The sequence below is a fragment of the Heptranchias perlo genome, chromosome 11 (genome assembly GCF_035084215.1).
Source record: "Heptranchias perlo isolate sHepPer1 chromosome 11, sHepPer1.hap1, whole genome shotgun sequence".
NCBI classification, from domain to species: domain Eukaryota; kingdom Metazoa; phylum Chordata; class Chondrichthyes; order Hexanchiformes; family Hexanchidae; genus Heptranchias; species Heptranchias perlo.
In genome coordinates, this window is record NC_090335.1 from 53060080 (window position 1) to 53074262 (window position 14183).

Consider the following 14183-nt stretch of genomic DNA (forward strand, 5'->3'; position numbering starts at 1 on the left):
TTGGTAAATATCTAATAGTCTTAAGTAGATACTCTATCATATAAAGTTTATCCCATTGGTGACTTTAACCCTCAAACTTGAACCCATTTCATATGTAAAGACTGCAATTCTGATTATCTGAGATCAGCCATGTGTATGAAATAAATGTTGTAGTGTGATGGGTTCATTGGTCTTTTCTCATTACATGCTTCTTGACATACTTAACTTTTTTTAATATACACAGAAGCCATCAGTTAATGACTCCTCTCATCATTCAAAGTTGAAATTGAAAACTTCCTCTCCGCTCATTGAAAAACTCCAGGTGTGTTTCTATGAATATTTACCACTTTTTGCGATTATGGCTTGTTATGCTCAGAGTAATGGGCATGTGGCACAAAGCGTTACGTAGTAAGACAATAAAGCAGCATAAAAACCAGAAAATGCTGAAATTAACAACATCTGTAAAGAGAAACGGCATGTTAGCATTTCAGGTGTATACTCTTTCAATGGAGGAATATCATGGGAGTAGCCGTCCACAACAGGTGATTATTTCTGCTGGGAGCACATATTCAGAAAATCGGCTCTTCTGTTCCTGAAGATGATAAAGCAGTTTAAATAACATTAAAAATCACAAAAATGGAGCTTGTATATTTTACATATTATCCATAGCCTTAGAGTATGTTGTTTTTTACTTTTGTCTCAGCCATTTGGCAAATGTTTGATAATGTAATGAACACCTTCATTTGTAGAAGTTGTACTTTACAAGTATTCAGAACTGCCTAATGATGTATGTTACGGTCTCTCCGATCTCCGACTGGTATGATGTCTAACCAGCAGGCCTGAATTATGCTGCCAGCTGCACATCTTGTTAAAATTTTAATTTTAGGAGAAAGCTGACGGCAGCATGAAGTTTCCTAACATTTAAAATTTAGTTTTTAAAAAAAAAAGTTCCGACCCCATCCAATGAGAATGTTTTAAACTTGGCTTTTACTTATTTTCTAAATGGTAAGAAGCTAGGAACTGTGAAGCAGCAGAGAAATTTAAAGGTCCATTTACAGAAACCACTAAAAGCTAGTGGACAGACACAAAAAAAAATTAAAAAGGCTAACGGAATGTAATCTTTTGTTCTCCTCTTATTTATAGGCGAGCTTGCTTCTCTCCCCGACTGCTCTCTTTCCTGGGGTTGGTCCAAAGAGTCCATTAAAATCTTCCATCTCGCCTTTTGCCAGTCCTGCTTCTACTCCTGATAGTCCAGGAGTACACTCCCAATCCAGCGAATCCGATGGAGGTCCAGTGACATTTGACCAACCCACAGAAGCAGAGCCTTTGCACAGTTTGCACAAGGTAAAGTAGAGTAAGACACCGAATCAATTTTTGAGTAGTGTTATTGGAGTATGCAGATCTCTTTCGATTTAGAAAGTTTTTAAAAATCATTCATGGGAACTGATATTAGTAAATAATTGTTAAGTGGTGGCCAGAATCCACATTATTACCCACAGTGCATTCTGCAACCTGTGAAACTACATAAGCTCGGGCGTGAGGCCTAGTACAAGCTGTTGTTTTCAAAGATCTCAAACCTGGAGCTGTGACATACTGTGAACATACAGGCAACTAGGTTGTGAAATAAAAATAGAAAGTGCCAGAAATACAAGGCAAGATTGTCAGCATCTGAAAAAGAAGAGACCTAATGGAGGTCGTAGGGTAGATTTTCCTCACTATTGCACGTGGGGAATCAGTGTTCTCAGGCACAGTGAAGAGGAAAAAGGGACAGAGACCTGTTATGTCAAGTCTCTTGTCACCTCCTGTGCTGCCCTGGGTTAGATTGGGGCCTTCTTGGTCGACCTAACTGGGCATGTGCCTGAGACTAGGAGCTGTGGAGGAGCAAGAAGATTTGGGCGTCCATGTGCACAGATCACTAAAAGCGAGTGGCCAGGTACAAAAAGTAATCGGAAAGACAAATAGGATGTTGGCTTTTATCTTGAGGGGGTTGGAATACAAATGTGAGGAAGTGATGCTTTTGTTGTACAGAGCCTTGGGTCAGACCCCATCAAGAGTACTGTGTTGAGTTTTGGGCACTGAAACTAAAGAAAAATATATTGGCCTTGAAGAGGAACAGTGCAGATTTTACAGATTTAGCAGCTTAATGGGTTAAATTGAGGACAAGTTGCATAAAATTGGTTTGTATTCCTTTGAGATTAGAAGGTTGAGGGGTGATCTCATCGAGTTGTTATAAAATGATAAAGGGATTCGATAGGATAGATGCAGAGAAGCTATTCTGGTAGGAGAATCCAGAACAAGAGGGCATAATTTTTAAATTAGAGTTAGGCCATTTAGGAGTAAAGTCAGGAAGCACTTTTTCACACAAAGGGTAGTGGAAATCTGGAACACTCTCTCTCCCAAAATACTATGGCTGCTGGGTCAATTGAAATTTTTAGGATTAAGATCGATAGATTTTTGTTAGGTATGAGTATCAAGGGAATATGGAGCAAAGGCGGGTAAGTGGAGTTAAGGTGCAGATCAGCCATTATCTAAGTGAATGGCGGAACAAGCTCGAGGGGCTGAATGACCTCCTCCTGTTCTTATATCCCATCCTAGGGAAGGTCATCAATTGAAGGCTGGAGGCAGTGTGTTAGGCTATGCCACAGCAGAGTCCAGAGGTTAAAATCTGATCTCATTCCTCTTGTGCTTAGATCCAAATCATTTATATAAATGACATTAGAAGAAAAGATCCCAAAAAAGTTATGAAGACATTTAAGATAGAAAGGGGGGAGATAATTGCTAGACTAATCAAACTTGAGAGGATAAAACCCCTGGTCCGGGTGGATTGCATCTGCGCATATTAAAATAAGTTAGAGGAGAGTTGGCAGAGGCACTATTACATATATATAAAAATTCATTTAAAAAAGGGAATAGTGCCAGAGGACTGGTGGACATCTAATGTGATTCCTATACTTAAAAGGAGAGATAGAACCAGTCCAGAGAACTATAGACCATTTAGCTTAACATCGGTGGTGGGAAAGATAATAGAATCCTTACTCAAAGATATAACAGAAAAAAAATCTAGAAACTGAAAATATAATAAAGAACAGTCAGTACCGTCTTCAGAGGGGAAGGTCATGCTTGATCAACCTTATTGAATTCTTTGAAGAGGTAACAAGGTAGACAAGCATAATGTAGTAGATGTAATATATTTGGATTTTCAAAAGGCCTTCAATAAGGTACCACGTAGTAGACTCATGACTAAGGTCAGAGCGTGTGGAGTCAGGGGACAAGTAGCAGAATGGATAGCAAGCTGGCTACAAAACAGAAAACAGAGAGTAGGGGTTAAAGATAGTTATCCAGACTGGCAAAAGGAGGGAAGTCGTGTTCCACAAGGATCGGTGCTGGGACCGCTGTTGTTCACCATTTTACATAAACAATTTGGACTCGTGAATCGGAAGTACAATTTCAAAATTTGCAGACGACACCAAATTGGGATTATAGTTAATACTGAGGAGGACTGCGACAAAATACAGGAAGACATTAATAAACTTGCAGAATAGGTGCAGAATAGGCGAATAAATTTTAATATAGATAAGTGTGAGGTGGTACCTTCGGGTAGGAAGAATAAGGAGGCCACATACTCCTTGGAAAATACGAGTCTAAATGGGGTAGAGGAGCAGAGGAATCTGGGGGTACAGATACACAAATCAATGAAAGTAGTGGCTGAGGTTAATAAGGCCATTTTTAAAAACAAAAGCAAACCAAGCTTTGGGGTTCATTTCTAGAGGGATAGAATTGAAAAGCAGGGAAGTTTATGTTAAACTTGTATAGAACCTTGGTTCGACTGCACTTGGAATACTGTGAACAGTTCTGGTCTCCATATTATAGAAAGGATTTGTAGGCGCTGGAGAAGGTGCAAAAAAGATTTACTAGGATGATACCAGAACTGAGAGGTGAAACCTATTAGGAAAGATTGAACAGGCTGGGGCTCTTTTCTCTAGGAAAAAAAGATTGAGGGGTGACCTGATGGAGGTCTTTAAGATTATGAAAAGGTTTGATAGGATAAACGTAGAGAAAAAGTTTCCACTTGCGGGGCAGACCAGAACAAGGGGCCATAAATATAAGATAGTCACTAATAAATCCAACGGGGAATTCAGGAGAAACTTCTTTACCCAGAGAGTGGTTAAAATGTGGAACTCGCTACCACAAGTAGTAGTTGAGGCGACTAGCATAGATGCATTTAAGGGGAAGCTCGATAAACACATGAGGTGGAAAGGAATAGAAGGATATGTTGATGGGGTTAGATGAAGAAGGATGGGAGAAGGCTCATGTGGAGCATAAACACCAGCATGGACCTGTTGGGCCGAATGGCCTGTTTCGGTGTTGTACGTTCTGTATAATTCTATGTAAATGAAAAACAAAAGATGTCCCAGCAAAGATCCCTGGAGCAGTCCACTAACTGTATCACGGCAAACTGAAAAACGTCCACTTAGCCCTACACTTTGCTTTCGTCCTCGAGCCTGTTGAGGTAGACATGAAAGATCCCATGGTTCTATTCAAAGAGCAGGGGTTTCTTCTGTTGTCCTGGCCGGGATTCTTCCCATAACTAACACCACCAAAACAGATTAGCTAGTCATTTATCCTATTTACTGTTTGTGGGACCTTGCTGTGTGCAAATTAACTAACACTTGCCTACAAAACAGTGACCACACTTCAAAAGTAATTTTATTGGCTGTGAAGTGCTTTGGAACTTCTTTCTTTTATCTTAAATATATTTTCCCCCAAGCTCAAGTGACTATCAAGAATTACTGACACCTGTTTAACATTAGACACTTGCTTAATGCAGACCATCCCAGTTTGGGTCACTCTGAGGTATAGGGTTGATTTGGTGCACACCACAAAATAATACATGCACCTGCACTAACATCGGCTGTTTACTCCGACCATGAAAGATAAATACATCTTGGATCCCAAATTTGTTTAGATGTGTTTCAGTTGTTTCTGTTTGATTTGACCTTTTAGAGTCGAGCACGTGTATCAATGAAGCGTCGACCACCTAGCAGGCGATTTAGAAGATCTGTGACTGAAGATACAGATAACTCTGGCTCTCCGGAAACTTTGAAACCTGCTAGCTCAGCCAAGGAAGTAGAACCACAACAGAATGGAGCCGCAGAGGAAGAAAGTGATTACGTTTTTATTGATCAAGCAGTTCAAACCGACAGTGCAGACTCCAAGAACTCCTCACCCGAAGAAGGATCCCACTCCTCACCCGAAGAAGGATCCCACTCCTCACCCGAAGAAGGATCCCACTCCTCACCCGAAGAAGGATCCCACTCCTCACCCAAAGAAGGATCCCACTCCTCACCCGAAGAACCATCCCACGAGGAGCTCAATGACCTCTCGTTTTCTCAAAGCCAAGAGTCTGAAAAGTGTTCTAATCTAAACCAATGTGAACATATCAAAGACAATAATATCACTGCAGAAAAAACTGAGGAGTCTTCAAACAAGGACAGTGAGGCCTCTGACAATATTGATCACAACGCAGCAGAAAGTGAGACTGAAGTTTCTGAGACCTCCAATCATGAACCAAAAATTGAAGAAGCAAAAGCAATAGATATTGAGCAGCAGATTTCCAATGCAAAGGTAGGTGAAAGAATTTTGTTTGAACAAGTTAACTCACATGGACTCCAACAGTAGCACCAATTGACTACTTGCCTCTTTAGGAATCTTTTGGTCACTCAACATTCCCTGCAGCAGTACGAGGCTTTCAGTTCCAGCAATCTTAGTACCATTCTATTAGGGGGATTCCTAAAGGGAAGTAGCAAACTCGAGACTTCTGCAAGAGTCTGAACATCTGTCTTGCTGCTGTGTAACTGACTCATTTTTAAGGTTTTTAATTTTAGTTTTTAGGTTTTTATCAAGAAAAAAAATCCCATTTTTACTCAGGGCATTAAATTTTTCAGCAAATTTCTTACCCTTGTTTGGTGTTTCATTTAGTGGGGGCAATTTTTGATTTTTGAATAAATTGGGTGGATGGAAGCATCCTCCACGCCTGCCCATTTCTGTGGTTGGGCCTCATTTTAATGCGCATGATGAGCTACCTGTGTTGATAGGAGCTCACCAATTGTGGGGTGGGGTGGGGTGGGGGTTGGAATTCCAATTCCAATGGCTCCTTCATGGAATTGAGCTGCAAGTGTGCCATTAAAGGGGAGGGGAGGCCATGGAGGCACCGGAAAATTCATCTCAAAACAGTGGAGGCCCAAAGAGACTTAGGGGTCCGTGTACATAGATCATTAAAATGTCATGGGCAGATACAGAAAATAATCAAAAGGGTTAATGGAATGCTGGCCTTTATATCTAGAGGGTTAGAATACACGGGGGTGGAAGTTATGCTACAGCTATACAAAGCCCTGGTTAGATCACACCTGGAGTACTGTGTTCAGTTCCAGGCACCGTACCTTAGGAAGGATATATTGGCCTTGGAGGGAGTGCAATGTAGATTTACTAGAATGATACCTAGACTCCAAGGGTTAAATTACGAGGAGAGATTACACAAACTAGGTTTGTATTCCCTGGAATTTAGAAGATTAAGGAGTGATTTGATCGAAGTTTTCAAGATATTAAGGGGAACTGATAGGGTAGATAGAGAGAAACTATTTCTGCTGGTTGGGGAATCTAGGACTAGAGGACATAGCCTAAAAATTAGAGCCAGGAGTTTTAGGAGTGAAGTTAGGAAACACTTCTACACACAAAGGGTGGTAGAAGTTTGGAACTCTCTTCCGCAAAGGATAGCTGATGCGAGCTCAATTGTTAATTTTAAATATGAGATTGATAGATTTTTGTTAGCCCTATATCCCTTAATACTTTTGGTTCAGGCGGGTATATGGAGAGAGGTCACAGATCAGCCATGACCTCATTGAGTGGTGGAATAGGCTCGAGGGGCTAAATGGCCTACTTATGTTCCTATGTTCATGCTCCTCCAAGCCCCACAAAAATCATTGTTAAAGCTGTTATTTCCCTTTTATGGAGTGACTGTTAGTTTGGCTGCTCGATGCTCTGTTCTATTAGGTGGAGCAAAATTGAATCAGGGACTTAATTGCATCTTAGGAGCTCAACAAATATTTTAATGAGGCTTCCATCTGTTTTGGGTGGCAGGTGTCCTGCAGGAAATCGGCACAAAGTTTAAAATTTTAAAAAATCAACCCTATTCACACCAGAAAACAAGGTGGTAGGCAATTAAAATCACCCATGTGTTTTCATGATCTGTATCGTGTTATATTTCATTTCCATTAAGTACCAAAGACAAGAAGCCCATAATATCTTGGTTCCTGCTCCTCCTCTGCCTCTGCCAGCTGCTGCAGAACATGCATGACCTGCAATGCACCACCTCAAACTGACTGCCTACATTCCCCTAGGCTGGATGTATCTGTGCTGGTGCCTATTACAGATGGAGTAAGTGACGCCAGGTGCTGTGAGGTACTGGGTTCGTGGCTGCTTATTCAGGAATTCCCTTAGTAAGAAAGAATTTGCATTTATATAGTACCTAATAATGTCCTCAGGACATCTCAAAGTGCTTTATAACAATGGATTACTTTTGAAGTGCAGTTGCTGTTGTTATGTGGGCAAGTGCAGCAGCCAAATTGGCACACAGCAAGGTCCCAGGAACAGCAAATGAACGAACATCCAGAACACCTATTGCTGGTGGTGTTGATTGGCCGAGAAATATTGGCCTGTACATCAAACAGTGCCGTGGGATCTTTTACATTCACCTGAGCAGGCAGGCAGATCCTCAGTTTAACATCTCATCTGAAAGACGACACCTTCGACAATGCAGCACCCCCTCAATAATGCACTGAAGTGCCAGTCTAGATCATGTGCTCAAGTTCATTGTGGGTCTTGAACCCAAAACCTTCTGACACAAAGATAAAAGTGAATCAAGTAGTTGAAACCGAAAAAAGTTAGAATGGTGGCTGAAATGTAACCCTGAGCTTACATAGCTGAAGTGTGTCAAGGTGCAATGTATGCATGTGAATGAAAAGAACAGTACTAGCCCTGAGCTTTGAGGTCACCTTCAGGTTTATCATGGCCTCTCGCTCCACGTCGCACGCCACCTTATCTAGCATATGTCCTAGTCATGTTGTCTTGAGGGGTCTAGAATGAGGGGCACCTCCTCTGGTTCCGACCTCCTTTTTGTTATGCGTCATTTGTCCTGCACGCGGAGAAAAAGCATTGCCTGCTGGAGATTTGAAGAACGCATAAATGAGTGATAGCCAGGTGCCCATCCTGCATCTCGACTTATCATGGTAGTTGTGTGTAGTAAGCTTGCTTAGTGGGGGTCACCTTTCAAAATGGTCATGCAACAGCAATTCCAATTTGAAGTGCGAGTAATAAAGTTTGCCCAGGTGCAGTATGGGCATGCATGTAAGGCTTGGCCTACAGCCTCAGTCAGGATGTAAAGGGGTGAGTGGAAACTGTTAATTCTTTCATACTTTGCCCATCTACTTGGCATAGTGCAATGATGACTAGACTCACTGGCAGACCTTTTCCTCGTTTGTTTTGATAAACATTCAAATGACCTGGGCATCTCTTCTATGAACAGTATGCTGTGGGATGCTGCACGTTTTCCATCAGCACCTCCAAAGCTTCATCTAAAAAAGGTGCTCTGACTCTTTGCCCAGCCACGATTCCTTCTCTGCACAGCAACAATCGAACAGTCCCTTTGAAAAGCAGCTGCGAACTTTAGGAGCTGCACCCTGACAGCGAGTGCCTGTAAACGGGCCCAGTTCACGATGAGCAGCTAGAAGCCAAGCTCAGAAAATTTGGTGAGGTTGACACAGACTGGTATGGCAAGCATTAAATCCATCACTCCATGGTTTCACTGCTTTAGCGCCTATATTGGAAGATTCACCCTTATATAACATCACAAATCCAAGAAGATGAGACATGCTTGATGTCCAACATGAAAAAGCGCAGCAGAGTTCAAGTGTGTATTGTGATGTTGGAAAGTATAGAAGGTATAGAGGGATTCAGTGCACTATGTATATTTAATGCAGCCTGTGTTTATCCTTTTCTAGGAGAAGTCTCCTGAAGGCACTGAAGACTAAAGATGGTGTGTGACCAATCTGACTAAGCCAACATTCATTGGAGGCTTTCAAAGCAATTCAGTTTATTTTGTGCCTATCTAGGTGACATGAAAAAAACAGATTGTTCTTATTTCTACAGAACTTTCAGTTCTTTTATTTGCTAGGATGTGTGAGAGTTTCTATAATAATTAGCCTGCCCATTCATGCTTATTCTACTGATTGAGGACTGGACTTATTCATACACAATGGCAGTGAAGTATGATCTGCATATTTCTTTTTTGAATAAATGTTTAATTCAAACTATATATAGTGCAAGGAGTTACTGCGACTAGTGCCAATCAACAAAATAAAATTGAACTGCCAGTTTGTGAAAAAGTCTGGGTGCTCGACCTTAAGACTAGATGTGCATGTGCAGATAAATGGATATGAAACTTGTGCACATGTATGCGCAATTAAAAGGAACACTAACAATTCCAAAGATGTTGATGTCGAAAAGACAAATGAAAAGAACCCAAACCAACATCGTTGGGACTAATTATTGCAAAATACCAAAAAGCCATAAGAAATCAGGTCCTGGATACTGCTGGGTCATTTGAATGAGAAGATGACTTTCTCCAATACAACAATGAATGGAATTTTGCAGACATGTATATGTTATGATTGTCCTGTCTATTAACCATACACATGGGCCTCGACTTTAACTGGGCGAGATTGGTGCTTTTTGGGAGCCGGGGCGAGCAACAAGCTTACGTGCTGAGGCCCGTTGAGATTTTGGCTCCTGGGCTCCATTTCCATATTAAAGATCAGATTCCCACCCGAACCTGGCAGGAATCACTGCCTGGCTGGCAGGCAGGAGCAGGATTTTTGGGCAGCGGGAACAGTGCCCGGCAGTCAGCTAGGTCTCTGGGTGTGGGGAAATCCCGATCGGGGGAGGAGCAAGAAAACCCCGGGCAAGGGCGACCCAGGGTTTCCTCGTGGGACCCGGAGGAGCACTATTGCTGCTCCTGGCTCACAAGGAAACAGAAAAAAAAGAATAAAAATTCACCTTGCTGGGCTTCTTCTGGCTCTCAACATGGATCCTGGAGGGGGAGTAACGATTGTCCCCCACTGAGACCTCAGGTTAAAATGGCAGATCGGGCCCTGATGACGACATCACTGTCGGCCAAATCGGGGAGGGGAAGGAGTGGGTAAATCCCTTGGTCCATTTTAACTGCCCCCCTCCCCCCACCCACCTGGTTTCCGCCAGGCAGGGGGTGTTAAAATTGAGGCGATAGTTTAACTTAATTGAGACGTCTAATACTTACAAAAATGAATTTCAGTTTTCCTTACTATTGAAAGCAAAGATATCATGCTTCCAAAAGCTACTTAGCCTGTAGTTCAAAACTATCAATATAAGCCACAAAGTATATTTTTTGCATAGAAACTTTAGCTTTTGCAAAGCTTCCATTCAAGTTAGTTTGTTTAAAAATGTAATTTTAAAGACACTTTTTTTTGAGGGGTACTTTTCTTTGATTTCATTCTTCCCTTCCTCATGGTCTTTGTTCCAAATAACTTGCTTCAAGCAGATAAGTAGACTTCTGTGTGACTTTGATGTTGGTATTGCTCCAAACTCAGCAGCACACTTTGAGAGGCCTGGGCAATGTTTCTAATCCTCAAACATCCAGTCTCTCACCCAAGCATTGCCTGGAGTGGTTAAAGCTTGCCAGAAATACATTTTATTTGTGGGTCTTTAACCATGGCAGCCCAGTGAGGTGCTGCACTTACATAGAAACCCTTGGAGAAAGGGGGCATTGGAAGGGTTACTTATGGTAAAATTGACTGGAAGGTTTAATTCTCTGCTTTTTGTAATTAATGCTATGGGATCTTTAGGTCTCTCTAGCCAATGGACGGCAGAATGTTGATCTCCCCTACAATGGATAGGGTCTTCCAAAAATGCATTATCTCCTCATTTCAGCACATCTGCAGGTGACGGAGATGGTGGCGTAGTTAAACATATCCGCTGAATCCGTTCTATTGCTTAGGCATGTTAAAGATACAAAATAATTACAGATTTCAAGTCTAGGTCTGAAATAGGAATTGTCAGCCTGGTAAAGTATTTTACAAAACAAATGCATGTGGAAACTGTGGAATTGATAAATTTACATCATTGCATCAATGTTAGTGTTTCTCACTAACATTTTATATTTGCTGCCCACCTTTTCACATAACATTTAAAGTGAGCTCTGGGACTCGAGCCTGCCTGAAAACTCACTAATTCCGCATTTTCATTTTGTAATGTTCACCATAACTGTACTGATCCTGAGTCATTGTCCACTGCATATATATGGATGTTTACTTTTAGTTGCTTTTCTGAATATCTCTAGACTCACTAGCTTTCTTTATATGGATCATGATTGGGGCTTGATCTACTAGTTAAAAGCAAAATCTGGATATAATTAGCATGTTAATATTTCAAATTTGATTTCTGGTGATAGTTACCTTGGACTGATACCTGTGCACTCCATTTGCAGACTTGCACTGCTCATGCTTATCCATTTCCTTATTATTCTAAGTTCTGTCACTATGAATGCAAATACAAGATATTAACTCTTCACATTTACTGATTTTCAAATTGTCTTTTCCATTTCCGAGAACACATAGGAAGCTCAGTGCAGTCCCATCTCACTGTCAATACTTTTCAAATCAAGCAAGTGGGAAGATGAAACTGTTGTGTAACAAGTTATAAAAACTAGAGAACACAAATTGACATTATTGCAATCCATCGGTGGTATCTTTAGACAATTGTGCAATGGCTGTTTGTATCTTTTTAAGGTTTAAGGGGTTAATTGGCATTAACCCCTCATTCCTGTAAATCTGAGTTAGGAAATAATTGGTTTGTAGAAATGTAACTGTTTAAATGATTATTCACTGGGCTCCATATATGAAGGCTTTAAAGTTGCCCTGATCGTGGTTTCATTGACAAGAATTTGTTCTTTAGGTGAAAATAAATTTATCACCAAATGTTACCTCAAGTGTATCCATGAAAGATGAGAATAGTAGGAATTGATTCGGTGGCAGCAAGATGTTATCCCTATTTGAAGCGTGCGATGACCTCTTATTTCTATCGCTACTTGTAACAGATACAGCAGCATGATATTATTATGACTAACCCTATTGGCAATTTTTACCACCATGTCCACTTGTTTCAACTAACGATACAATTTTACTTGTTATTGAATAACCTCCTCTATACCATCATGTTGCAAAATGCTGGTTTTAAATTACCCAAACAAATCAAATTAATCAAAGGTTGACACCTTGGTGTAAACCTGGATCATTTCTCTTCCCATATAAGGTTCTCTTGAGTTTGTTATAAATAAAAATAACAAGATTATGAGAAGAGAATAATAAGAAATCAATCAGAAGGAAAGCTTGATCAAAATAGCCCCAAAATATTCAAGACAGCGACGAGCATTGGATAACAGAAAAGTGAAAGAAATATATAATAGTTCAGGCAGCAGAAAAAGCCAACTGTTATAAAATTATTAACCAAAGACCACAGAACTCAAGGGACAATATTCATACTGATTTTAATAAAATTAATTTCGTGTCTTTGTATCACAATAAACCACAAACTGGAATTTTAAACCCTGTCTTTTGCTTGGGTGATCTAAGCTGAATGTCCTTTTACAACTTTCACAATCTGCATATGTTCTATGAAAATAACCTCTTGATGATTTCCTGCATATTTTCAAAGTTGAATATTGTAAAGTAGAATTAGAGAAATATAAGGAACGATGCACAACTTCTTATTTACAATCACCGAATAGAATTCAGACATGTTCATTTGATGTCACTTAAATGGGGCATTGTTAATCAGATATTCCTTTGTAAAGGACATTTTCTCAGGCACCAGTTGAATATCAATGTACTTCAATGGGGGCTGTTGATGGTCCGATTAATGGAGATGACCTGAAAAATGGGTCAATTCCACCTCAATGTGTCCTAATTAAGAGGTTTCAAGTGTATTTTCTATCTGTGTAAAACTGCTACTATAGTCCTTTAGAAGATTAATCCCTTGATCTTGCCAGAAAATGCACTTCAATTGAAGTGAAAGTACTTTTAGTGAGATGGTGATTCTCAGCAAGAGCATTGGATTTGCTATTGCACAAATTATTGTATTTCCTTGCAATTAATACTGTATTGTATAGCATACAGTTGAGTCATGGATTTATATATAATATATAACATGTTTGAACTACTGTATGTGGGAGTATATGCAAGAAGTGTGTGCTTTCCACTCTTTTGATAAAATCTGATGCCAAAAATGCTGCTTTTGTAAGCTTTTAACTTAAAATAAAAATGCATTATGAAAATGATATGAATTCTGATTTCAGCCTTTTTTTCAGGCAAGCATTCCTTAATTGAGTCCTCGTGTCACCACTGGAATTTCTGTTATTTAGAGGAAAATATACTTTGATATCCATAAAGACAGGAAAAGAAGGGAAAGCTGCAATATGACAGGGAATGTATGCCCTTGTCTCTCAGTAACAAGTTGTAGTAGTTTTGAAACTGGGACATTTAAAGTGTGTGTGAGAAACACAACAATTTATTGGGAATATATATACTGTCTTAGGGAGCCCCTGCTCCGTTACTCACTTCCGAAAGATTTGAGTCGACCCCAATTGGTTACGGTAGCACGTACTTTATCACAAAGAACAGTTTAATACACTCTGTATTTAAGCAGTGGTTTACAGATGGAAACTGGAGATATATTACCCGCTTCCACTCTGGGTAGAGCTTGCGCCTTGGCCTCTCACTTCTCGCGGTCCTCATAGCCCCACCCTCTTGGATCCTGCCTTCTGCAGACTTCTTTCCTGCTTCCAACACTGGCATGGCTCCGGCCAGCACGTCCGCCTTAACAAACCTAGTCTGCTGTCTCGGGAGGGATCCACTACCCTGAACCTTGTTTGAGCTGGATCTTTATACGCTGTTTAGCAGGAAATCCTGTGGTGAGCTGATTAAACATCCTCAGCATGGATAGTGAGGCCAGACATAGTCCATCAGCTTGACAAAAGGGACCCTGATGGTCCGGCACCTGACCTGGCATCACTGACTTGCTGATACAATGGCAAGACATTTCCCCTCATCAAGAGGAGA

At 40.6% G+C, this 14183-nt stretch overlaps 1 protein-coding gene across 8 annotated transcripts in view; it reads left to right on the forward strand.

Moving 5' to 3' along the window:
- Positions 1-13408, forward strand: part of LOC137327343 (capZ-interacting protein-like) — a 77392-nt gene extending 63984 nt beyond the window's left edge. For all 8 annotated transcript variants that reach the window (XM_067993039.1, XM_067993041.1, XM_067993040.1 and 5 more), the window contains 4 exons: positions 224-301; positions 1123-1323; positions 4984-5604; positions 9036-13408. In XM_067993039.1, coding sequence (XP_067849140.1) covers positions 224-301; positions 1123-1323; positions 4984-5604; positions 9036-9065 — 930 coding nt within the window. In that variant the 3' untranslated portion in view covers positions 9066-13408. The remainder of the gene's footprint in view (positions 1-223; positions 302-1122; positions 1324-4983; positions 5605-9035) is intronic.
- Positions 13409-14183: the final 775 nt, after the last annotated feature.